This window comes from Octodon degus, unplaced genomic scaffold (assembly GCF_000260255.1).
Source record: "Octodon degus isolate 3935 unplaced genomic scaffold, OctDeg1.0 scaffold00210, whole genome shotgun sequence".
In the NCBI taxonomy this organism is placed as follows: domain Eukaryota; kingdom Metazoa; phylum Chordata; class Mammalia; order Rodentia; family Octodontidae; genus Octodon; species Octodon degus.
Window position 1 is genome coordinate 3,454,150 of NW_004524786.1, and position 26,795 is coordinate 3,480,944.

General features: G+C 49.8%; 1 protein-coding gene across 1 annotated transcript in view; it reads left to right on the forward strand.

The window, feature by feature from the left end:
- Cadps (calcium dependent secretion activator) overlaps positions 1 to 26,795 on the forward strand; it is a 489,489-nt gene that overhangs the window by 278,253 nt on the left and 184,441 nt on the right. Inside the window, exons 7-8 of the mRNA XM_023704988.1 lie at positions 9,550 to 9,661; positions 18,655 to 18,794. Of these exons, the coding sequence (XP_023560756.1) occupies positions 9,550 to 9,661; positions 18,655 to 18,794 (252 nt within the window). The remainder of the gene's footprint in view (positions 1 to 9,549; positions 9,662 to 18,654; positions 18,795 to 26,795) is intronic.

Below are 26,795 nucleotides of genomic sequence, written 5' to 3' on the forward strand. Positions count from 1 at the left end.
CACGTTTCATTTTCTTGCGGGCAGGAAAGGTGGCTGTGGATTCACTCATCACTCAATGCCGAGTTCGAAAACAGAAACAAAATTTGGCTAAGCACTCTGCCTGCCAACCAAATGGTTCACAAACAAAAGCATTCAGGAAACAAGGTGCACAGCTGATAAACACAGGCGGTGAGAGGCTGGGGGCTGTATCAGGACCCTGGAGTTTGATGAGTGACCCACCATCTCCAGTGACAAAACTTCCCCTCCCCTCAGAGCCACTGGGCATGTGGGGCGACCTGTGCCTCCCAAGGGCAGAGCCAGCACGTACCGAGCCGGTGGCTGGCTGGCTCTGTCCTCACCCGGGGCGCCTCCTCCCTGTGCTGCCTTGGTGCTAAGCCTCAACCCTGGAAAATTGTGATTTTCCTGTTGATCGCCTGCATTTTTCTCTTTTGAGACAACTTTCAATGAATAATGCAATCTGAGCTTCCTACAGCTGGAGAGACTCTCAAAATATCCAGGCTCTGTTGGATTTCCAGTTTCCGAGCCAGCACGCGCAGAGCTTGGAGGTTGTCAGCCCGTCCTCCCAAGACAGAAAGCTGCACAAACTGAAAATCAGTGTCTCTCCTCCAAGCCATCAGAGAATGGATGTCTGAGGTCACCAGATGGGCAACGTCTCCTAAACTGGAGGCAGGCAGACGGAGAATCGTAGCTGACCAGCAGAGGCCAGGAGTGGACGCTGCTGCTGGGGCTCAGGCTGGCTTGGTTTACTGAACACATTAACACAAATGTGCTTTCAGCTGCAAGAGTGTGTACTCAGAGATGAAAATGCAGTCGAAAGAAACAGAGCAGGTGTCCCAGTCAGACTCAGCCAGGAAGAAAGTTTAGGACGACCAGACTGGGGATTTATAACAACTATGATTCATACGCTCAAAGCGCCACGACCTGAATTCAGAGAGTTTGCCTTAAAGTTTTCCAACTTTGCAATGACCTGGTGAGGACATACATTTTGTGTGAAGCGTGCTTCGAATGTGGGGCTTTGATCTCTTCCCAGACTGGTGATAGAGGGTGGGGTGCTCTCTCGCGACGCTCTGTCCACAGCAGCTGTCTGCGGCACAGGCAGTCGCTTGCCCCAGAGGGGACACCACCACGGCTGTACAGTGCCGCTGGAGGCCGAGCCAGGGTGCTGCATGGATGTACTACATGCATCTTTAGCTTTGGCTGGTTTCCACGTACAAAGGGTCTGTCAGGATGGAACCCCGTTGGGAAAAAAAGTGGACAACATGCAAAAAGACATAGGAAGTGGGAGCAGAAAGATAGAGACCCTAAGAAAGAACCAAAAGGCAATGGCGGAACTCAAACACCCAGGTTCATGCCTTTTCGACCAAGAGACACTAAGTTCCCTCTGCCATATGCAGTAAGCAAACAGACTCTGTCAATGCGAAGGTCACATAGTCAGTGACAAACAGGGCTTCATGCAGCAGTCTGCTGTGTTTGCAGGAAGTGCTGTGTGTATTAATCCCTTCAGTCCTGACCGAGTAGGCATTCACTGAATAATGCTCTGCCCTAAGCACAAGCCTGATGCTGCAATAGACCAGCCCACAAGATGGTCTTGGGCCCTGCTCTTTAGGGGGTTGAGGGCATAGAATTTTACTCTCTTCTTAAACCACACTAAAGAATGTCCATAGTTAGTCAAACATTGCTGAATTTCACTGTCATTTAGAATCTCCTCTCCCCACATTCACTTATGTGTGGAGGAGCTCTCAACCCAATGCCTTCACTTTTTTTTCAGCCGTTCCTGAGAGCTGCCTATGCACTGGGCATTCCGCTAGGTACTGAGGCTATTCCTGGTTGTGAAAAAAACTGACGTAGATGCCTGCTCTTGGGATTTTCCATTCTAGCTAAAAGAGACAACCACCCAACTAACTACAAAACAAATTAAAAAAATAGGTCCTATAGAAGATTATTGCATCTGGGTAGAGTTTTACCTGCAACCCTGTTGAAACCTCCCAACACCCCTTTCAGGCACTCTGGGCCTCCCTTCTCTGCTTTATTTTCCTCCATAGCAATGCTAAGATTTGCAGTAGATAAAGGAGGTCTGAAGGATCTGGGGAGGCACGGACATGCGGCCACAGAAGGCAAGCAAGCAAGCATGACATCTGCACGCTGGCAGCTCCTCGAACTAAGACAGGCTAGCCTTGGAGGACTGGAGAAGAGTGAGGAAAGCTCAAGCTGAGGTTTGGACACATCCAATTTCAGATTCCTGGAGATGAGACAGCCCGGTGGAAATGTTAAGGAGGCAAACCAAAGCCTTCATCTTGCCTTCTCCAGACGAGCCAATTTCTCCACCACAAATCCTCATTTGTGTAGATAAGAGGTGGTGTGCTGCTCCTAGTATAACAAAGGCCCCGACCCACATCCTATCAATTAGTTTGCATGGTACACACTACGATGGCGTGATTGATTTGCCTGAAGTAGGATATCATGCTGTCTGGCTGAAAGGCAGACCCAAAGGCTTTAATGCAGCTGCCGCCAGGCAATTATTAACTTCCCCCCCCCAGCAACAGGACCCCAGCACTTTCCATCCCTCCGAACGGCAACTCTTTCGTACTAAAGCCATCGTTAATTTTATGAACTACACTGCTTTAACCCTCAGCGCACATGAACCACACACCTTGGGAGTGTGAGTCCGGCCTCTGTGGCACGCATGATGGCGTTGGGCTTAGCATCCCCTTAACAACTGATGGTGACGCCACGCCCCGCGCACAATGCCTAGCTCCAACCTGCACCAAGCCCAGCGCGCCAAGGTCGTGTCTGCCGGCGTGCGTGAGCTCTTGGTTGAGTCCCACTTGCACTCATACACGCCACTCTGTTGTCAAAGGTTTGCGGCGGCTGTTTCCTGTCATCTGGGGAGGTGTATTCCCTTTGTGGTAAATGTTGGGGGGTTTTTGTTGTCGTTCATGGGGCAGGATTCTAATGAAAATTACTGTGTGTATTTGATTAGTAACATTTGTTGATAACATATGGTCTGAGGAGGCTTCAGCAAATAAGAGGCTTTAAATAGTAAACAGAGACGCGGCCGCGACGGAACAGATGCTCCCTGCAAACCCACGGTACGGGGCGCTTTATCGTGGACCTCTCTCCACCCCTGCCTCATTTTCTCCCGAGATCAAAGTGCTGGTTTTCAAAGCAGCGACGCCATGCAGCAGGCTTGCAAAAATGATGTGCTGTGACTTCCCAGCGGTCCTCTCCCCTGGAATATGAATTATCTGCTACTCACATCTATTATTTGATAGCAGTAATAATGTAGTGTGAATCCACGAGTCGGCCACTTCAAGTAGATCTCAAAGCAGCATTTGGGGACCACGTGGCTGAGAGGCTTTTAGTGCCCAAAGCTGAGTCTGCTAATATCCCACAAATGCTGGAAAAAGTTCCAAGAAGAATTCAGAGTGGCGCCAGGACCCGCAGGAGGTGAGCTGTTAGAGGCGGGTTTATAGTGTGTGCACGCACGCCGGTGGGGAGCCTTCGTACACTAGTGGAAATCAGAGGTGCTCGGTTGGCCTGAGCGGGCCACTGAACTACAAGCCAGGGCCCAGCAAGGTTTTCCTGTAGAGCAGGACTGTTGGCCGCATCATCTGCGTCACCGGCGCTCAGCCCCGCCACGGAGCACGAATCTGCTGCGACCACACTGAGGGATGGGCACGGCTGTGTGATAGTAAAGCCCTACTTACGGGCATCAGATTTTTAATTTCCCACAATCTCCTTGTGTCCCAGAACATTATCCTTATTTGATTACTTTTAACCATTTAAAATGTAAAAGCCACTGCTGGCTGGCTTACACCTAAGCCATGCCTAAGCCTGACCTGGCCCTAGGTGAGCCTACCAATCCCTGTTCGTGTTCCTAAAGTGAGGACTTGGACTGCGTGGTGAGCTCAGTGTGCCGGGTACTGCACCACACGCTGCGCGCACGGTGGCCCGGCACCCACACGTCCTCCCGTCGGATGTCTAAGTCTCTCCTGTCCTTCTGGCTCATTTATCGCTGTGAGGACGAAGGTTTTCCCTCTTCTAGATAGCATCCCTCCTGCCATGCAGCTCCCGCAACGGAATGGACCGTGCACGATGGCAAAACTTCCATCTCACTGACTTTTGGATCCACGAGAAAACCTAACACAGTTCGCGGTAGACATTCAGGAAGGACTTCCTCAAGAAAGGGCAGGGAAGAGGCACAGCCCCTAAGCCCTGGGGACGCAGAACCCCAGCCACTACCACGCAGTGCTGCAGCTTCCTCACCTGTGCTGTTCGGCTATTCAGCCTCCATCACCTTGTGCTTCAGAAAGTTGTCAGAGGATTAGATGAGCTCCAGGAAAAGCGCTAACCCCGGGGCCTAACACACTGTAAGAACTCATTAGCTCGTAGCTATAGTTAACATTTCTCTAAGTGACCTGTCCAGTGTGCATACCATGGCAGGTATGAAGGGATCGCAGAGGAAGACACCTACCCACTGACTTGGCCTTCTGTTCCAGGAGAAGTTAGTTAACTCTCCAACTTTGGCTTGCAGTGAATATTGCAATAAAAGCCTCTAGTTCTTTCAAATCAAAGTACGACTGTGGTTCAGTTCTGGGAAACTTTTTAGAAGATGCATTCATCTTAACCGTCAAAGTCAGTTGCAGCACAAGGGAAAATATACCGGGAATGGTATGACAATGAGTAGATGGTGTTATAGGTATGTGACTTCCTCGACTGGCCAGTCTGTCTGTGCAGGTATTGAATGTGTGAAATAAACCTGAAGTTAGAATCAAAAGTGGCCCAGAGTCTCAGCAGTCTTGAAACACACCTTTCCTTTGACTTACAGAGGTCCTTTAATTCCCTGGACCAAGACACGGGGAAGTGAGTTGATGAAATGCATACAGAGGAGGCTGCATAGTGGTGTGGTTTGGCATTTAGATGGTGTGGTCAGACCACCTTTTATGTCCTATTTGTGACCTGGGAGGCATTGCCTAATTCTCTAAGCCACAGCTTCCGCATCTGGAATATAAGGGGGATAATCTGTAGGTGTTTCACAGAAGGGTGAGGAGGGTTGAAAAGATAAAATGCATGTATGACTATGTAACACTTTGGGCCTAGCACAGAGGAATCACAATAAATGCTGGAGGTTTAATTATAAAGAAAGCCTTGTGCCTCCTCTGATGAGGAAGAGACAAAGACATTTTCATGATTTTTCTTCTCTGGAAAGAAAAGAAGCAGGAAAGAAAGGGTATTGAGTGTTAAACCTTCTTGATTTCTATAAGATTGGAGCCCACAAAAAGGAGCCAGCTGTGGCTTTGCAGAGCCCAGCACCAGCAGGGTGCAGAAGTTTTAGCACACAGCTGGTGGCCACCAACACCCACTGCATGGCCGTCCTCAGGCCAGGCTGACACCGGAGTGGCCTTTGCCCCAGAGCTGGCTTTCTGGCCCTGTGACCATCACCTGCACAGGTTTAATGCTCACAAGGAACCCATTTGGGCTAAATTCTCTACAATTGCCATCTGGCCCTTCTTATTAATTCTACCCTCGAAGGTGTGTTTTTAAAAGCAATGCAGTGGAACACCAGAGCACACATTTGCACTGGGGAAATGCTCAGGCAAAGGAGAAGGCTTTCTATTCTAGGATGTTCACAGGCACATTGTCTCCTGTTTCTAAGCGAGAGGTATTGCACTTTTACTTTGCCCTGGGCCCTGGAGACAAGGTTAAACTGGAGCACTGCCCTGTCTGCTCCACTGGCCCCCAGTGACCATTCTGAAGTCAGATGGAGAGGCTGGGATTCACTAGCGACCTAACAGGTAGAGGTGAGCCAGTGTTCCTGGTGGGAGGCCAGAAGCACACTATGCACAGCCCTGGTAGAGAAGTCCATGTAAAGCTGGAGGTAGAAGCTTTCAGGGCAACCTCCGGGGGTCTAAATCCCATCCAGAAGCCAACGTCTTGAGCACCGCGCACCCCACACACTATAAGCAGAGCACCCTGGGAGAGCAGCCAGAGTCAGTGCCTGACGAGCAGGCCAGAAAACCCCGCAAGCCAGCCCCACAGTAAGCACAGAAATGTTCCTCATCCCCATGGCCAACCATGATGAACACTCAAAGAGATGAATAGCACGATTAATTAGTTATATTATTATATTATATTTTACAAGTGCTGCTGATCACTAATAATGCCTACTGCTGATAATTATAACAATAACTAAAAAGTGGGAATTAAGAGATTTGGGTTCTTGTCCAATCCGGTCACAATTCACTGGAATAAGGTGGAAAAGATCTTACGCTTCCCTCAGTCTTCTCATCTGTGAAATCACGAGCATAATAACTTTTATTATTCATTTACTGCGTGTAGTGGGGTTGCCAATGCCAGCCTCGCACCTCTTGTGCAAAATCAGACACTTTAGAGCGGCCCGATGAACTCAGGTTGGCTCTGGGAGGCTGAGGCAGGAAGACAGCCATGTCAAGCCCAGACTAGGCAGCTCAGCAAGTGGGTGAGATGTGGCTCGAGGTGAAGGCCCTGAGTTCCACCCTCAGTGCCAGTAAGAGTGTGTGTGTGTGTGTGTGTGTGTGTGTGTGTGTGTGTGTGTTGGACGGATGACACAAATCTGAATGCCTATCGCCGTTACTAGAACACATGTCCTTAGTTTGGGGAAGGAAGGCGGCCAAGACACGCGGGGTTCTGTTCATGTTCCAAGCCTGCAGTCATTCTTCGAGATGAATTTATTTTATAGCTGCCTTGAGATATAGTGATGGCACCCAACCTCCCCCAAAATACAAGTTTGTGCGTGGCAAAGCCTGAAATCAGCTATCGATTTCTGTTCTGAAGCCTGTCCTGTCACCCTTGCTAGAGCAGAGTCCCTTTTCTGAAAGGGATGCTGCAGTACTTGCAGGCACAGCAAGGGGCTTCTGCCCATCCAGCACGTGTTTTCCTGCTGTGTTTGAGACCTGTTTGCTCCGGCTCCACCGCTCTTGCTACAGTTCTGTTGGAGTTTTTCCTGGTGGCCTTGGTGCACTTAGACTCCATGGGTCTGGACCTCTCATCTGCATTGTCCTGGAACTCTCTGGCCAACTCACCCTCGAGTCTCTGTCCTTTAGTTCAGTTCGTGGAATTCATTTGATGAAGTACAACAGCGAAACTAGAAGTCAAGCTTCTTCAGAAAATTCACAAAAGAAAAAAATTCACAAGCAGCCAGCGAGCTCGGGGTGAAAAGATCAAGCCTACTGGTAACCAGGGAAATACGAAAGCAGCAAAGACAGAATAGTTCAGTAAGCAATAATGAACCCTTAAGGTGTGACACGGCGGAACATTAGAATCTGCCTTTAACAAATATTTTGCAATACAGAAACTGATCAGATCAGACGAACTGAAAGAAGTGCCAGTGTATCTGTACGGCCTGCATGTCTGTTTATTCAGAAAATATTTCTGTCCTGTCTTCTGCGTTTCAAAGCAGTGTGCTGCGTTCGGTAGGCACTGGGACCAAGCCGCAGAGTGCCTAGCTCGAGCTCACAGCATATCGGGGAATCCCACCCCTCAGCCTCAGACAAATACATCAGTCATTACAAACGCAGTGACTTCTAGGATGCAAAATGAGATGGTGTGATGAAGAGAGGTTGATACAGCGAGCCCAGGTTAGACTGGGAGATCATAGAGCGTGCTGGTATGTAGGCCAAGCCTTAGAGGCAGTGCACATTTAGGAGAACGAGATGCAAGGTGTTCAGCTGCGGCTGCTGGGCTGCACACTGCTGTCCTCAGTGTCGTGTAGAGTTGGTCAAAGGAAACATTTTAAACACTAACTGCTACTTTAAAAAAACTAATAGAAATTAGTAGTACAGTCATCTCTGCTATCCTGTGTATATACTTCCATGATTTTCTTCCCCCTTCCTTTTTTTCCTGTCTTTTCTCCTGTCCATCTCCATGGTTTATTCCTTATGTTCAGTTTCTTTCTGTTTTACTGTGTCTATTGTATCTTTCAGAATTTATTTATTCTTTCAGGTTCTCACAGTAGGAAGGTAATACAATGTTCACACATGTGGGCCTGATTTATGAATATAGCCTCTAGTTGCATCCATTTACATGTAAAACCCTCAAGTTTATCTTATCTATTATTATTATACTCTTTTTAGGATTTTTTTTTTTTTTTTGGCTGCTTCAGGCTGCCTTAAGGGCAAGTCCAGGGGTCAAACCGTGGTCCCCTGTGCTTGACTGGGTTTGCCAGAGCAGGCACTTAAACAACTGAGCTAATCCGCAACCCCCAAAATTTGAGAAGGATTTTTTTTTTTTTTTTTTTGGTTACCTCAGGCTGCCTTACAGATGGGTCTATGCAGCTACAGGAGCTGGGAATCGAACCGCGATCCCATGCACCTGGCTGCATTTGCCCAAGCAGTGCTTTAAACAACTGAACTATCCAGCAAGGCCATACTCTCTTTAAGTTTTTAAAATATTAAAAAACTAAAATAAGTTTAAAAAGTAAAAAGAACAAGAAAAAAATTAAGGTTTAATGAAAGGAAGAGTTCATGTTTAATTGTTTGATGGATCTTGCATGCCTATACCTTAACAATACATAATATAACAACAATTGTTAATTTTCTATTCTTGTTTTGAAATTCTGTACCATTTGTATTGTTTTATGTTGCTCAGTTTCTGTCTTTATTCTTGTTATTTTTGTATTTGTTTTTCCTCTTTATAATAAAAATAAAAAAGAAGCTGAGCCTTAAGAAGGTGGCCCAGTGGAGAGTCAGGTGGGAGAAACACTGCCATCTAAGGGAACCGTGCTTGCCACAGGTGTGAGGTAGCAGTCGGGAGCCCCTTGGAGCAGGAACACATGAAGGGGAGCCATCACAGAGGGCGGGACTGCGCCCTGAGCACCGTGCACAGGTGCCATGGAGGGCTGAGGATGCAGTTGAGGGCACCCTGGTAGCATGCCCCAAAATTCACCCTGACTGCAGCTGCAGAGTGCCACACCCACGAGACACACCTGGGGCTTATGTGAGCCAGGCCCTGCAAGTGGCCTTGACACCCGGTAAAGCAGGTTCCCTCCAGGGAGGCCCAAGGCTGAAGGAATAGCAGCACATCCTGCTCCTTTCAGTCCCCGTGACTTTGGCAGCACTCCTGTTTCCAGCTTATCTCAGAGCATTGTGGAAACCGGCCCCCACCTCACCACCTGCTCTGCTGAAGTCTCATTTTGAAGTCAAGTGTTGGCTCCCATGAAATGAAGCTTCAGCTCAAAATCTAGAACTGTAGTTTTTAAGAACTAGAGACTTGACGAGGAAAGGAGTTGTAGCTGTCACCCTGAGATCATTTGTAGGTAGGATGCTACTTCCAAGAGATTCCGTCTAGTGCTCCATGAAGACCCGTGACAACTTCCCTAGCCATCTGCCTCGCATTTGCCTAACAAGTTAGTTCACACTTTCTGTCACTTTGGCAGCTTTGAAGAACTGGGAGGAAGGAGGAGGCGACAGCTATTGATGCACGGATTAGACCTGCATCCACTCAAGCTGGGGAAGCAGGGCGCTTTCGGTGAGGGGGACTTGTCCGCACTAACTCCGCTGTTTCTCTTCGCAGGTGGGGCACCCAGGGTGACTTCTCTACAACCCATGCACTGCCTGCTGTGAAGGTGAAGCTGTTCACAGAAAGCACCGGTGTCCTGGCCCTAGAGGACAAGGAGCTTGGGCGGGTAAGTCCTTCCCGCTCCAGGAGGGATCACAAGAACTCAGAGTGGCACCCAGTGCACAGGCAGTGCCCAGGCCACCGCAAAGCCACTTCACCAGGTGCTAAGAGACCCACCTGCCAGCTCGAATCTGGGGCTTCTCTCTCCAATTGCTGTGGGACTTTGGAGAATCCTTCAACCTCTCTGAGCCTCAAGTTCTTTTCTATTAGCGTGAGCTAGCAAAGCGCACTCCAGAAAGCAGGGCATGGCTTCTCAGCAGCGCCGGACCCGCACACCCTCACGGCAAAGATCTGTCATGGCCTCGACTGTCTTGAGGTGAAATTCTTAGGCAGCCCAACTACCTCCCCACCTGACGTGCTAAAATCAGTAAAATAGAGTTTTAAAAAGAAACCAAAAAACACAAAAATTTGTAGAAAAAAAAGAACTTCACAGGCTGAGGAGATAGCTCAGTGGCATAAGCACCTGCCTGGCAAGCTCAAGGTCCTGAGTTTGATCAGTGGTACAAAAAACAAAACAAAAAAACACTTCACAACATGAGCATAAAATATCTCTAGAAGCAGTGCTCTACCTGTCCCCTTATGAGAGTCACTCTGAAGGTGACAGTGACGGCATCCATTGCAGAGGGTGCTGTGTTTAAGACTCCCAAGCCAGAGCACCCAGAGACTGATTTACTGATGAGGTGGACAAATGTAGGGAAAATTTCTTCGGTTTCCCGTGAAATGTAATGAAGCACTTTGACGTCAGAGTTAGGATCTCGACTGCATTCATCTAGAGGAGCCTTTCTACCTCATCTGATAACCAGCAGGAATATCCAAAAGCCAGGTGGGACACAGGGCCCTTCCTCCAGGGAGGCCGCGCGGGCCCTGGACTCTCCTGGCACACCTGTGCAATGCCAGCAGAGACCGTCGCCAATTACTCTGCCATCCGAGTGGCCTCATAACCTCCGCGATGCCACCCTCTTTAAGAATCCTGAGATACCAGCCACATTTCTCCTTGCATCTCAGCTCTTCACTCTGCACTAAGCAGCTGCAGCTGTTTTCAGGCCTGTGTTTGTCACTTGTTGGCTTCATTTGCCTCCCTGACCTGACACTGTGACTCAGCTTGCAGTCTTGAGCAGCACCCCCAAGACTCATGTGTTCTGGTTTCCACCGCTGTATGAGCCTCACAGGCCAGCTGCCACGTGGTTGGCCAGACTTCAGTCACGCAGCCAATCAGATCCTTTCCCTCCTTGGGGGCTTGCATACTTCCTGGAGAACCCTCCCTGCCTCCCAGCTCTTCCAGGGGCAGAAGTGACTTCTGCATCAGTTCCACTCTTCGGGGAGCCCTTTCCTCTGTGCCATCCTCCTTCCTGCACACCAGCCTCTGCTGCCGTCCTCCTTGACCCACACTGGGCTGCCCCTGGGGGTCGGAGCTCCATGGGGTGGAAACATGCACTGTTTCTCACCACCGCATACCAATGCTGCCAGGCTTTTTGCTTGTTCCTAAGCCCGTGTTGCTCTGCTATGGCAGCCCCAACGAAATGCCACAGGCTGAGCAGCTCGGACCACAGAAATGTCATTTCCCACATTTCTGAAACCTGGAAAGTCTAAGTCCAAGAGTGAGTCCCCAAGGTTCTGCTTCTGTCTCAGGATTCCTGTGTCCTGGGCGGCATGGGGGGTGGAGATTCGCAGGGGTGTCTTCTCGTCACATGCAGTCCCGGCCGCGCCAGATGCAGCCCATCCGTGTGGCCTCACTTCCCCCCATCACCTCCTATACCCTAATCCCCAGATGCGGCCACACATGGTTTCCATGGCTTCACCGCATGAAAGTGGGGTGGCCCGGGTCAGCCCGCAGCACTTTTTATTAGGTGTAACCCATCCTGGCTGGCACACTCCATCAGACTACATGCCGTAGCCCAGACATTTAGCCTGTCTGCTCATTTGCCGTCTTCGTGAGCACCACCCGGACACACGCGGCACACATACTTAGCGATGTCTTGAAGACTCCTGCTCTGTGATTTCCTTGTTGTCCCCCCTCACATTTTTCCACTCTCCTGGTCCAGCTTTCCTACAAGTTTGCCATGGAATCATATTACTAGGACAGAGAGCACAAAGGGTGGTGACGCACATATTAAATAAGGCTAGAAGAAAAACAGTACTCCCTCCCCAGCAAGGGGCAGGGGCAGAGCGGCTTGTTTTTGTTAAGAAATGGTGGGTGTTCGTTTGTGCCCTAGGGACTTAGAGAGACACAATAGGGGTGCAGCCTGCCCTCTACTTCTGCTGATGTGTTTCTCTTCCCACAAAAAAAAGACCTTGGGGATCCTCCGAGCCCCGAGGACCTGTCGTGTTGCTGTGAGAAAGGCCAAAGAAAGCCAGGCTGCGTGGCCCCAAGGGCCAGAGGTCAGGGCCAGCAGGCCTCTGCTCACCCCTCGAGGGCCGCCATCCTCCGGGCTCTGGCACAGCCGCTCCGGGCCTGCCGCAGCGAGGCGCTTCTGGCCTCATCTGCACAGCTCGACACACCGAGGCCAGAGACGCGGAGTAAGCAACCTCCCGGCTCGCCGGCCGCTTCCTGCGTCAGGCTGACCCCAGGGAGAGGAGCGGCTGGAGGCTCAGCTGTGCGAAAGCCACGCTGCACCCTTCCGAAGGGTCACAGGGAGCGAGGCCTCCTCTGGCCCTGGGCTGGCTGCCGCCCTCTGCACCTGGGCCCGCAGGGGGGAGGGTCTGCATGCTAATCCTCCAAGCTTGGGGGAGGCACGTGCACAATCCAGGGGTTCCGCTCACCTCTTCAAACATCTTTAGGCTATTTTCTTTGTATTTTGTTTTTTTTAATTAAAAACAAAATTCATGCACATTATTAAAAAATTTAAAAGGAAATTTAATGGAAATTAATGATCCCTTTCACTCTTACCTAATATTTCTCCACAGTGAAAACATCTCATCTGCAATGTATGGTAAATCCCTCCCAAAATATTCTAGGTACACACAAGCACAGCTATACATACATACATACATACATACATATATATGCTTTTTATTTTAAACGCACAGAACTGGAGGTTCCACACTACCCCACATATTGCTTGAAATATCAGCGTGCTTGGGAGTCGGTCCTTTGCAGTGTGTGCTGACGTGACCTTGGCATAGGTGCCTACTAATCTGTTTTATTCATATATTTTGTTCAACGAGTCCTTTGCTGCTGCATTTTTAGACTATTTCATCTCTGACTGGATAAATAATGCTTTGGTGAATTGCACTGACCCTATTTCTTCCATATGCTTATAGACCCATAAATTAAATTTATAGACCTATAAATAAATTATAGACCTATAATAAAATGTTAATAAATTTCCCCCATCAAATTTTCCTAGGCTGGCCAGATAGCTCAGCAGACCAAAGTGCCTGCTTAGGCAGGCTCAGGGACAGGAATTCCATCCTCCGCATACAGTGTTAGCCCTGCCCCCCGGGAACTGGGCTTGGTGGCGAGGGCCTGTAATCCCAGCACTTGGGAGGCTGAAAACAGGAGAATCGCTACAAGTCTGATCGGCATGGTGAGGCCCTGTAGACCCTGTACTAATTACATTTTTTAAAAATCCCAATATGCCAAATTCGACTCCCACATAAAAGAGCACCTACTTCCCCCTACCCTGGACGAACTAGCAATATTATCTAATTGTATTCAACTAATACGATCGCAGGCCTGCTGTGCAGTCCTTACTGCAGAGTAAACAGGCATGCAGACAGGGAAGGATCTCTCACCTCGCAAAGTTCAACCGGCAAAGACACAAAACCTAGGCGCAGCGGCATGGTGGGCAAGAGCTTTGCTGAAGAAAGAAGTAGACGCCAGGCAGGGAGAGAGAGGAAGAAGCCGGCGCTGGACGAAGCAGGACGCAGACCCCGCCCGCGTGCCGGCACCAGGGGAAGCGGCAGGCCTGGGGCGCAGCTGCCCGCCCACGAGCCTGCGGTGACCGCAGCCCCGTCCCACATCATCGAAGCCCAGCGCACGTGGGCCTCCAGGAGATGACTCCTAGGGGGCGTGTGAGCAGCGCGGGGCTCCCCCGCAGGGGCCGTGTCTTCACACCGCGGACATCGGAGTTGTCCCAGCAACAAGCGGGCTAGGCGGAGCGAAGGAGGAGCACTCTGGGGACCTCAGGTCACCGTAGGCGGTGGAGGCCGTGTCTCCCCAAGGGGTGACCACTGCAGGGGTAAAGCCAGTCAAGAGCTGTGGCCATTTGCATCGCAAGTGGAAAGCGCAGCCGTGATCCTGCGATGGGAGGCCCATTTGCGAGCGCAGGGCCCCAGCGTGCTCTGCTGCGCCTTTGCCGCAGCATGCTGCGCAGGGCCTCTCCTGCTGCTGCACGGGGGCCTGACCCGGCCCCTGCCGCTTCCAACACACCCACCCAGGTGGGCTCAGGACACAGCTAGCGCCACAGGGCTGGAGCTGCTTCCCGCCACCTCCAGAGCGGCAGTCCTCAGGATGCAGAGTGTGACCCGGGGGTGACAGTAAGCACCTCCTGAGGATGGGGACAGGGTTTGCACCACCAGGGACGCCCTGATCTGCTTCCATATCCACCCCATGGCATGTTCGGTTTGCCAGCCTTCGCCAAGTAAATTTATATACATTCCAATGTAGTTTGAAGCCAACCCTCACAGAATGAACTGAAGGCCTAAAAATACTGCTGTAGGGAGCTCGGATTGGCGCAAGCAGGACACTGCTGGAGTTCACACCTGGTCTCTGATGTCTCCAGATGAAAGGACAGAGATATCAGCGGACACTACAAGCTGTCACGCAGTGTAGCTTGAAATTATTTAGAAGGCTGCGGGAACTCTGCATTTATATACATTAGCAAGGGACCTTACCATCAAGGTGATGAATTATAGTATCTTAAGATACAGCTAATCATATTAGCTATCATAGCAATTAGAAAGGGATAGTCCTCACTTTGTTCCCGCGGTGTGTTGGTTCCAGGACTTCCTACAGACACCAAAGTCCTCAGATGTCGAGGTCCCTTTTATCAAATGACGTTGATGTCCCTTTAATTGCAGATAGCCAGGGCACATGCTCTGAGACTCTTCAAATCATCTCTCACCCGCTTCTGTACCCTAGTAGAATGCAAATATTATGTAGAGAGTTGCTGCTCTGTATTGCTTAGGGGATAATGCCCAGAAGTAAAACTCCATTCAGTTGCAATTATTTTTTCCCAACTATTTCCCATCTTCAGTTGCTGAATCCCATCGAGGAAAAACCCGCAGATAGAGAGGGCTGAGTATGCTAGACAACTTGGAGTTTGCCCCTTAGCTTTGGCTATCTTTAAAGCCTCTGCATTTGTATATATTTCATGCATGCAATGATGTATTAGTACAAAGTAAAGCAAATAAGATAGCAGCATACAGACATTTTCTTGCGTACAGCATGAGCAATCATCTACGGCAGCCACTGCTCTGGGAATTCAGACCTCCTGTTTTCGGTATGTCCTAAGACGGCGGGAAGGTTGGAGCTGTGTGTTTGGCAGCAATGTGCAGTATCAGTTTTCTTCATCATAGAGAGGAAAGGTTGTAGTTAAAAAAGAGAGGGGTCAAGTCCAAAGTGAAAGAGGTGACAGGCAGCAAGCGTGAGGCTGAGTTCTGGCCGTTTCTGTTACAGCCTTTGTGCTTAGCAGAGCTCTTCCATGGTCAGGAGGGAAAACGTACACAATGTGATTAAACCCAGCTTGTATTTAACTTTTTAAAGATGTGTTACAGTAAAAGACACATCTCCGTGTCTCCTCAGTCGTGCTGCCAGGCTCCTCCCTGTCCTAAGCTGCTTCGAACATTTACGGAAATTTCGGTCAAACAAAAACCATTATGGTGTGTCCTCACTCACGCTGCTCATCAGATCTGTCACCTTCCCCAGAGGCAAAATGGGGGAGTAAGTGATGTCTCTTGATTCATGACATTGCAGCAGTTGTCACAGTACAGCCTGGAAGGTCAGAGGCCAGCCCTCAGGTTCAAGTCCTGGAGAGGCCCCCTGGTTTGGGACAGAAACCCAGGGCAGGAGCCTGCCTGCCTTGCACTCAGAGAAAAGAGAGATTTTGAAAACAAGACTAACAGGAAACACACCAGGCGTGCTGCTCTCACAGAAGCAGTTCTGAGCAAGCCCGGCTTCTGCACTGCCAAGGTTTAGCTCATGCGCCCTTAGTTCATGGGATTTCCCAGCTCTCTCACTCCTGCCTGACTCTGTTCCTCGTATTCCATGTGGCTTGGGCGCTGCACTCTTCGGGACAGGTTTCCCAGTCCAGTTGGATGCAGCCGACATGCATGACCCTAATCAAGTCCTTTCCTTCTCCACTCTCCCACTCCTCACCCAGCTGATGAGGTCCCTTCCGTGGTCTACTGCGGGCTTTGAGAAATTTCTCCACTTGAAAAAGTGAAGGAGAACAGAAACATGGTGGCAGGCAGGGAGTGAGGCACCCAGACCTGCAGATTTCGCTACCTGCTAAGGAAGAACGATTTCTTATTTGGTGTAGCTGGTGGTAGTACGCAAAAACAAGATCATTGAAAAGATGGAGAAATTAGCATGCAGAGAAACTGACTTGTCAGAGGTTGCGGAGCAAAGCACTGGCGAACCAAAGGACAAAGCCAAAAGGTCTCAATTCTTTGACCAGCGTTTCAGTCCACTGACTATGCAGCCTAGTGCAATAAACTGGAATGATGGTAAAAATACAAATATGATCCCAAATCAGAGCATGCACCTCATTACCAAGGTCATCTTACCTGGGACAAATACCTAAAAGAAACATGTTCAGTCCAGCGCCTGTCCATTGCTTCAAACAGTCCGATACACCTCCAAGCAATGAGTTCAAGATCAGCATGAAGTTGGAAGCACAAGACGCCAGGAACACCACATCCACCTGTATCGCCACAGTGTTGGACTGACAGGTGCCCGCCTCCTCCTGCGCCTTGATGGCAGTGACAGCAAGAATGACTTGTGGCGGCTAGTTGACTCAGCTGAGATCCAGCCTGCTGGGAACTGTGAGAAGAGTGGGGGTTCGCTGCAGCCCCCTTTGGGGTCTCGCTGCGCAGCTTGGACTCATAACGATCCTCCTGTCTCAGCCTCCCAGCACTGGGCTTATAGGTGTGTGCCACCACGCGCACGGTTTCAGTGGCTGGCACAGCACTCTGGGGTTCCAGAGCTGGCGTGGTATGCAGTACCAGGGATCAAACCCAACTCCTTCACTTGCCAGGAAGTCACTTAGACCACTGAGCTATCCCTGGAGCCCACCACTTTCTTTTAATTGCTTATCTTTCCATTTTTTAAAAATACGGACAAAACCATATGTAGGTATTGAGAATTTGTCTTGTATGTATTTTGACAGAGATTTGCCTATAATGCTTAGGCAACAGGTGGTATACTTTACATGGCTTTCTCATTTATTTCATATGTCCTAAACCTAATTTCACAAAATACATTCCTCATTCATTTTTACTACTATATAGCACTTTATTATTCTCATGCTGCTTTATAAATTACTATTTAGAAGCATCTTTTTTTGTATTGATTTTGTTGAGAAGGGAGTAGCAATGAGATGGTTCAGGGAAGGCTAGTGGGACAGTTTCATTGATTGGTACATGGCATAAATCTTTGTGGTTCATAGTACAAGATGTAGACATGATATCTTGTCTGAACACTGTTGGTTCAAGACTTTCTTCTCATTGAACTAAGAGAGAGTGGCTGTATAGCTATGCTGACTATTTTATATACATATATATTTATATCTTATTTCACTACAAAATGGTCCTTCATTTGTATCCCCCTTTTTTGTTTCCTGTTGTCGGAGATGGGTATTCCATTGCCATTCAAGTACTGTGCATGCATGAATTCGGCAGGGTAATCTAACATGGTCTGGTGGTCTATGAAGGTAGTGGGTTATCCACATGACTGGCAATGTCAGAAGCTGTTGACTAGAGCCTTTTACAGCCCAGCATGTTAATGTGGCTTCGCTTTTTGTACTTTGTTTTTGTACTTTTCTGCTGGATGGTTGAGACCAGGAAAAAGCAAGACCTATATAACAAGAAATGTAACTTTTGTGTCTTTCAGGGTCAGTCAGGTCCCCTCAGGATTTACCCTGAGGCCCTGTACAGCACTTTGTAGATCTTTTATCAGTGTCAGCCATGTGGATGAGTCACGGCCATTGCTTGACTGATTTGCTCTCTGTGGGAGCCTGAGAGAATGTTTTCTCTCTATGTGACTCTCCTTAGGCACACTCTAGATCATCAGTCACTTTCCTCTGTGGCCCCATGGTCTCCTTGATTGGAAAATTTGGGACACCACTGAGTTTCAGGATGCTGAGGGTTCTCTTGTGTCCTGAGTCTTCACTCACCTTCAAGGGCTGGGCCAGTGGTGTTGGCTGTCCTTGCAGCCCTTCTTTTGCTCTGGTTTTTTGGTTTGCAGGCTTAGGTTGTTGACCCTCCAGGGAAGAAGCTTAGTGACATTGTTGCCCTAGAACATGGGCTGTTGAGCTTGGCATCAGCATGTGAGTATCGAGCGCCTTGGACATGGCATGGAGCAGGTGTTTGCCATCAATCATTGATGTGCTGGACTTTGGATACCTACAGAATGTGAAAAAGATAGAAAAGATAAAAAAAGAAAACATGAATGAAATAATAAAGAATAGAGGGAAAATAGCATGCTGACAACATTCTCTGCTGCGTGAGGATATTTCTGCAGCACACATCTTTTTATTTGATGAGGAGGAGAATAATGTCCTCATTCCTGGCTGCCTTAGTACTTTTAAATGTTAGAACAGCCAAAGCAGACTCAGAAATGGTGATCCTTCCTTTTACAAAGTCAGCCAGAAAGAGAGGAAGGACAGCAGGAGACTGGCACCGGCCACGTGGTGAGCCAGGATGGAGCGTGCCGGGCCGGGCCCGAAGGACCGGGCAAGCCCTGCTGCCGCTCCGTATCGAGGTCTCCAGTCGTGGAAGCACATCTGGGATGGTGTTCCTTTCTCCTGGCTAACAACAACCTGTCCTCTTGCCCTACAGGTTATTCTCCACCCTACCCCGAATAGCCCCAAGCAATCCGAATGGCACAAAATGACAGTTTCCAAAAACTGCCCAGATCAGGATCTCAAAATCAAACTTGCTGTCCGAATGGATAAGCCTCAAAACATGAAGCATTCTGGGTAAGTGTTTCTTCCTGTGTGGCCATTGGGTTACGGCTCCGTTCATGCCTCAGGACAAAATTAAAACGGGTTGTAGCTTAGGGGTAGAGCTCTGGCCTAGCCATGGCTTCAGCCTCTGACACTGCAAAAAAGAAATTCATAGAACAAAAACACAACTGATTTTCACAGAATGGCATGGAAGGAAGTATGAAGGGTTTGTGAGAAATTATCAACATACGTGACTTCCATAGTTGCTGTAAGCTTCCACAAGTCTTAATGATTACAATATTTACATTTTTTTTATGAACAGAGAATAATGTCCTCCTTGCTTCTCCTCTTTTCTTTGCTTCTTTTTCTCCCTCTCTTCTTTTTCCCTCTGCTTCCCCTTCCTTCTTCTTCTTCTCCTCCCTCCCTCCCTCTCTCTCTCTCTCTCTCTCTTCTCCCCGAATTTCCACTGGGATTCAAACCTTGCAGCAAGTGCGCATGGCCTTCCTGTGTGGTGAGCTTTGCAGCCTGCTACGCCCAGGGAGAGGCCTGCCTGCAGGCTGCTCTGACCTTGTACATTGCTGTCTTGTACTTTCAGCAACAGACACCTCCAGGAGGTATGAACAATTGCTGAAGCCCCCTTGGGCAACTAACGTGCCATTTTAGGATTTAGTCTATCATTTAAGTAAATGTCAAAAAAAATTGAAATGTATGACCATCTTCATTATCTTAAGATTTGAGTGGAATATCAATTAAATAATTTCAAGTGGGGCAAAAAGGGTCAGTAGGTATGGATTTATTTTATAAATCAAACCATGACCTGTGCAGAGCATGCTTACTGACCATTGAATAAATGTTGATCCATGGCTTGTTAAACCAAATTGCTTGACCCTCACAGTGTCAGAAAATGTGGACCTTAGCGTGGCTCCTATAACTCTGAGTTGGGGAATGTTTAACCAGCTGCAGGAAAGGGACTGTTTTAAGTACTCTGCCAGCCATCATTCTGCTTAGCTGGTCACCGGAAAGTTCTCTTTCCTGCTCCTTCAATGAAAATGCTCTTAACAGTGGCTGAAAGCGTCAACACTGAGGACTGGCTGCATGCTCTAGAAGAGATCGAGAAGCCCATCATCAACGCCCAAGCAGGGATTGGGCCAGGTGAAACACAAGAAGCCCAGGAGGCCGTGGCCAGGACTGAAAGTGGACGTCCTAGTGGCTGAGCAGCCCACAGTAGGGCAGCAGAGGTCAGCCCCCCAGCAGGACAGCCAAGGTCAAGGAGCAGTCCAGGCGAGACAGTGATCTACTAGCAGGGCACCAGCGTGATTCCGGCTAGAGTGCTCCAGAGGCAGCAGCCGCCCCCACGCTGTGGATCTACTTCCGGAACTCAAGCTCTACGTGGGCTTGTGGGATTCACATCACACTGCCTGAGGCACAGGTTGTCCCCAGTGCCTGAGATGGGACTGTGGTATGAGCAACTGCTGGGGCGTGAGTCGGGCCCTGAGAATGCACTCAGCCCTTTCCAGCCAGCAGGGAGGAAATCCAGCCAGGGTGTCCTCCTGCCCCGCACTGTATTCCTGGCACATGTCCCCAGATATCAGTGACATTCTCCCTTAGTGCTATGTGTGTTTGCCCTGGAGGGTAAGCTTCCTAGGTTCCAGACAAAGGAGCTGAGCACTCTGATAGGTTCCTAGAGCGCAGCAGGAAAGACCCTAGTCTTCAGCAAATCCTGACTCATACTCAAGGAATATTTTCTAGGCAAGAAGGAGCAGGTCGGAGGGAGCAGGAGAGGGAGTGGGGAGGAGATGGCAGGCGGCAGGCAAAACGGTCGCAGCGTGTAAGAATATGAGCAGAACGCATCCCCCACGTGCTTTGAACCCTGCCCCAACTGTGAAACTGGTGGGGGAGGGTGGGGTAAATTGGGCGATGGGGGGTTAAACCGATCCAAACATATACAGTCAACCTGACAAAATAAGACTCTGTAGTCTGCAGAACCAATTTAAAAAGAGTAGGAAAAAATCAAACAGAAGCAAGCAAGAAAATGATTTCTTGGGCTGACCAAATAGCTCAGTGGATTAAAGTGCCTGCAAGCAGAAGCAGGAGCCGGGGATTCGATCCCCAGACCTGCTGTGCCGGCCCCGCCCCTGGGGCACGCTGACATGGCAATTGAGACTGAGCATGGTAGCATGTGCTTGTAATCCCAGCTCTTGGGAGGCTGTAAATAGGTGGATCACTACGAGTCTGATCTAGTAGTGAGACCCTGAACACCCTGTAGACCCTTCCCTAAAAAATTATAAAAATAAAAGAAAATGATTTCTCTCACTGAAGTGGACTTTTTGAAAAAGTTTTATTCGTTTATTTGGCACAATGCCTTGCGACACAGTGCAGACTCTCAGTGGTCCTTGTGATACTCCTGTCTCAGCCTCCCGAGCACTGGGGTTACAGGCGTGCACCCCACACCCAGTTCAGTGGCCCACACAACAGGCCTGGGGTTCCAAGAAGAGCATGTCATGCAGTACCAGGGACTGAACCCGGGTCCTTGTACTTGTCAGGCAGGTGCTTAGACCAACGAGCTATCTCCCCAGCCCTGAAGTGGACGTTTTGACAAAGAGAAAAAGCATAGCTATCTAAACTGGTGTTTCAAGGACGGTCCTTAAAAGAGGCACCTCAGCCCCAAGCCGAGGCTCTCTGATCCCTAGAGTAGGCCATGCACAAACACCCCTTCTCTGAGCAACCCCTGAGCCTCGGCCTTCCTTCCCCTGTTGGCCAAATTCCAGTTTCCTTCATTCTCTTGATTCACTTTGTTGAAAACCATACTAAGCAATCCAGGTTCAGGATGTATTTCCTATTGATTCATTTTTAGAATCATTACTGTATATGTCAGACTACCTTGACGCTACAGATGGATGTGGAGAGGCATGGCTAATTTCTGGCAAGTTCCATGATGCTTTGCAGCACTAGATAGTCAACAATTCCCCTGGCCATGTCCATAAAGCCTCTGGGGGGGGGGGAGGATGGGGCCAGGAAGAAAAAGTGATCAATATGCTGTACATATGTGAACCCATTCCCCAACATGGATATAATTATGACAAATCACAGACACATAGAAATAAATAAATAAGTGTCCAAAATAGACTCAATAGAATAGGGGGAATAATTAGCTTACTAAAAAAATTAAAAGGAAAAAACAAGGGCCAGCAAGCTAGTTCAGTGGACTAAACACCTACTTAAGCACGTGCAGGGGCCAGAGTTCAATCCCCTGTACCGCATGCCACACCAGCCCAGCCCCTGGGTGCACTGAGCCAGCCACTGAGACAGGGCGTGGTGGCGCATGCCTGTAGTCCCAGCATTGGGGAGGCTGAAAACAGGAGGATCACTATGAGTCTGAGCTGCATAGTGAGACCCTGCACCAAATACATAAGCTTTTTTAAAAAAGGAAAACAAAATAAAAGTTACCTTTGCCAGGAAATATACCAGGAGACCCCAGCATATCTCCTTAAAATGTGTAGATTCTTTAATAACACAATCAGATCCAAATGGCCTAATTCAGGGGCAGTCAACCTTAGCTACAAAAGATGTAATTCGCAGAAAATAAAAATGTTTATAAACTTTTATTCATTTAAGCTTACAGTAGTTTTGCTGAGTCCTGTTGCGCAGGGAAGGGGAAGACATCAGATCTATGTCACAGCTTAGGGAAGCGAGGGAGAAGGGAATTTTAAAGAAGTTTCACAGATAGGAGTCGCTGTGAAATCCCCCCGAGCCGGGGCTGGAGGCTCCCGGAGCAGCGCTGTTAAGAGCTCTTGTGTCATCTTGGAAAAGCCCGGAGCAAGAGCTAGCGACGAGGGCGCTTCCTCGCAGTCGGTCCAGCGAGGTCCCCCGGGTGCTTTCGTGCTGACGAGGACATGGGCTCCGCGCTCTCTCTCCAGCCCGAAGGGCCCCCCGGCCGCGGTCGTCTGCCTCTCCCTGTGCCCAGATGCTCCACCCGCAGCCGGCTGCCCCGGGTACCCCTTCGGCCCACCGACCTCCGCCGCCGTCGCGTCACCTTGGTGCACGCGTCCTGGGAGCGTCCTCCTTGGCCTTCCGGCGGGTGATTCCTCACTCTCCACCCACGAAAACTTCCTGCTTTGCTTTGCTTGCTTCATCGAAGCCAGATCCTAGCGCTTGAATCCGGACAGCCTTCCGAGAATGACCTGTCATTCAGAGCAGAGGCCAGCAGTTACCATAACGACGGGGCTCTACCCGTGCCACCGTGCCCTCGGCCCGCCTGGGTTCCCGAAGGACTCCCCTCCCGCTCCCCGGACCCTGGCCCGCTCCCCTGGCTTGCTGCCGGGGCTGCACTCGGCCCGCTGGGCGTCCGGCCTCCTCCCTGCTCTCCTGTGTTTGTGTCAGAGCTCTTCCAGCACATCACACGCCATGCATTTCTGCCTTCGCCTCTTTGTTGCCTCTCTTTTGACTAGACTGCACATTCCTTGTCAGCAGAGACATCTGTCCTCTTTGGTCACAGTACTGAAAATATGGGGCCTAAAACATTGCCACAGCCTAACAGATTCTTTGTCGTGTGCATGAATAATTGAGTGAGGAAATTCCAACTTTACAGATAAAGAAACAGAGGCTCAGAGGCTAAAATCGAGAGCCGGGTCTGGACTGAGGTGTCCCTTCTGGTTACACCTCAGCGGGCACGTGAAGCTTAATTAAAATGGTTCCACTTTGGACTCATTCAGTGAGCTCTGTTCCCCCAGCGGGACAACTGGCAGAAATTCTGATTTTCTGCCCATGTAGGGCCCTCAGCCACTCACACCCCCTCCTCTGCATCTTCCTGTCCACTCACCTCTGCGCCCTCGCAGGGCTCCGAGCGCCGCTTATGGCGGCACAGAGCCTCAGTCAAACCTGAATCTCTCACCACTCTGCCTAGACTGGACTAGCCCAGGGCTTTGAGGATCTCCTCTTGTCTCCCCGCGACCCGCTAACTTTAAATGGCAATTCGAGCCAGTCCTTAGCTAGTGCTGTTTGAGTGCTCTGCCTCCTTACTGATTTTCTATCAGTGACTGAGACGGTTGTAGGAAAGTCTCTAGCTTTCGAGATGAACCCTTGATCTGGCGATTTTGGAAGTGTTTCTCTTTGTTCTACTTTTTTTAAAGAAGCATTTCACACAGGGTCTCACTACACCGCTCGGACTCATGGTAACCCTCCTGCTTACAGCCTCTCCAGCGCTGGGATTACAGGCACGCAACACCCCGCTGGGTCTCGGCTGGCTCAACGTGCCCAGGGGTGGGGCCAGTGGGGCCTGTGGAGCAGACTGAACGCTGGTCCTTGCACTTGCCTAAGCAGGCGCTCAGTCTGCTAAGCTATCTCACCGGCCCCGTGTTGCACTTTTGTGTTTATGTATTTGGAGCTTTCTCGCTAGACACCTGAACGCTGAGCGGTAGTAAGTCTTCCTCGGGGACTGGCCCTTGTGGTGCTGTGCGAGGTCTTCCTTCTTCCCAGAGATGTTCTTCCACCTGAAATTGCTCTTTGTAACAGAAATATTGCAATCTTTCTTTTTTAAAAAAATGCTAGTATGGTAAGTCCCTTTATCCCTTTAAGTTTTATAATTAAAGTACATTTCTTTTAGGAAGTATAGATTTGGATTCATAGATTTTTAATCTAATCTGAATCTTCCTATCTTTAATTGAGACATTTGTCGTTTTATATTTAATGTGATTACTGCTATGGATAGGTTTATGTTCAACATTTGCCTTTTGTTGTGTTTTTCCCCCATTTTATCTTTGTTCCTTTTCACCCTCTTTTTTCTGACTCCTCCCGGGTTAACTGATAATATTAGTTTCCACTTTCTTTATTGTGTTATGGCCTCAAAGTGCCAACCAGGTAGGGTCCTTGGCAGAGTCGCTCACGGGCCACAGGCAGTTACTGAACCTCTCTGGACTTTCACTCGGAATACGTTGGAGGCAACCACACTGCTCGGTCCCTAGGGCAGTGGTGAGGAGTGAGTGAGTAGCGAGGGTTAGACAAAGATGAGAGGATTGAACATGAGGCACTTAGAACAGGGCTGGACCTGTGGTCCAGGAGTTGTTGCTGTTCCTATTGCTGTTGGTAGTGGTGGCAGCGGTGGCAGTGGCGGTGGCAGCAGTGGCAGTGGTGGTAGCATCAGTGGCAGTGGTGGTGGTGGCAGTGGTGGTGGTGGTGGCAGCAGTGGCAGTGGTGATGGTGGTAGCAGGGCCAGTGGTGGTGGCAGCAGTGGTGGTAGTGGTGGTGGTGGTGAAAGTGGTGGTGGTGGCAACGGTGGCAGTGATGGTGGTGGTGGAAGTGGTGGTGGCGGCAGCAGTGTCAGTGGTAGTGGTGGAAGTGGTGGTGGTGGCAGCAGTGGCAGTGGGGGTGGCAGCAGCAGTGGCGGTGGTGGTGGCGGTGGCAATCACCTGCACCATCATCTTCTCTCCTCCGTCCTCTGCACCGGCCCCAGGCCATCCTTCCTGCACCTGTAGCTCTCCTTGCTTTCCCCGGCCCCAAGGAGGGCAGGGACATATCCCCAGGGGCACCAGGGCCCTTGGCTCACTGAAGCGTCTGTCCTCACAAGCCGTTTTCATGAAGACTATCTAACAAGGGGGAATAGGCTCGTGAGATCTGCCGTGCAGCTACAGTTAATAATTATGTAACTTCGGCCAGCCAAATACTCGGGAGTGAAGCACCTGCTTAGCAGACGCAGGAGCTGGGGTTCGGTCCCCAGCATTCTCTGTGGGCCCTGCCCCTGTGGCGCAGTGAGAGGGCAATTGAGACTGGGCGTGGCAGTGTGTGTCTGTAATCCCAGTGCTTGGGAGGCTGAAAACAGGAGGATCACTACGAGTATGAACTACATAGTGAGAACCTGCAGACCCTGTGTTAATACGTTTTTTTAAAAGATTAAAATGTCATAGTCATGAGAAAGAATTGTCAATGAAAAGATGTCCCGCCCCCAGCCCCTTGGCACCTCGGGCACCCAAGTAGCACAGGGATTGTGGGAAACAGCGGCTCCTCGGCCAAGCAAGAGCAACAGCAGCTTTGGCCCAGTCCTCTCGAGGTGAGCCCTCGACCCCTCTGGTTTCCAGTCCCGCTAATCATCCTCCCCATGTCTGGTGCCCAGGGCAGAGCATCCCGGAAGATACCCTCTCGTGCCCAGCCATCCCGGAGGGAGGCGCACAGGGAGACTCTGAGCACCCCCTGAGCGTGGCCTGCTGGGCCACCGGGGCGGGGGCTGAGGCCTTGGGACCTTCCAACACCTAGCAACTTCAGGGGATTCTCTCCTCCCCTTTCTGATTAGCCTAGTGTAGTGCACTCTGGCTTCTCCTATAACTCATCAAGTAACAAGGATGACGCTCACTCATTGGCAGGGTTTCTGTAAAATGCTTCGAGAAAGAATCCCTGGGAATCACGCTGCCAGTAGAATTTGAAGTTCCCAAACCAGGCAGGTAACTTTACTTTCCAGCATCAGAAGCTGAATGTAAACTCAAAGTATCCAAAAGGAACTCTTTGCAGAATCAGCCTTCCTCTCCTCTTTCCTTCTCTTTCCCTTTCTCTCTCCACTGCACTTGAGATGGACCCCAGGGCCTTTGCACTAGGGTGCAGCCCCCAGCATTTATGTGTTACTTTTTTATTTTGAGACACAGTCTCTCTTTGCTAAGTTGCTTGGTCTAGGCTCAAACTTGTAATCCTCCTGCCTCAGCTGCCAGAGCGCTGGACTGTTGACCTACTGCATGCTGGTGACTCTCTAGAAATCCTCACAGGAGCCCTATGATAGTAGACATAACGTTATCCTCATTTTATGGCTAGGAAATGGGCCCGGCGCAGCTAAGCCAAAGCAGCTAGCTGTGTGGCCAGAATTCCACTCAGGGGTTTCCCCCTGGATTGAACCCGTAGGACAGACTGCTGCTCACCCCACCGGAGTGTGGTCTGCGCACGGGCACTCCAGACTTCCACACCTCCAGAGAGCTCGAAGGGAGCGTGAGGGCACTCCTGCCCGGCCAGATGGATCAGGCTGCGGGGAGAGGAGCTGGCAGGGGTCACCTGTGTGTC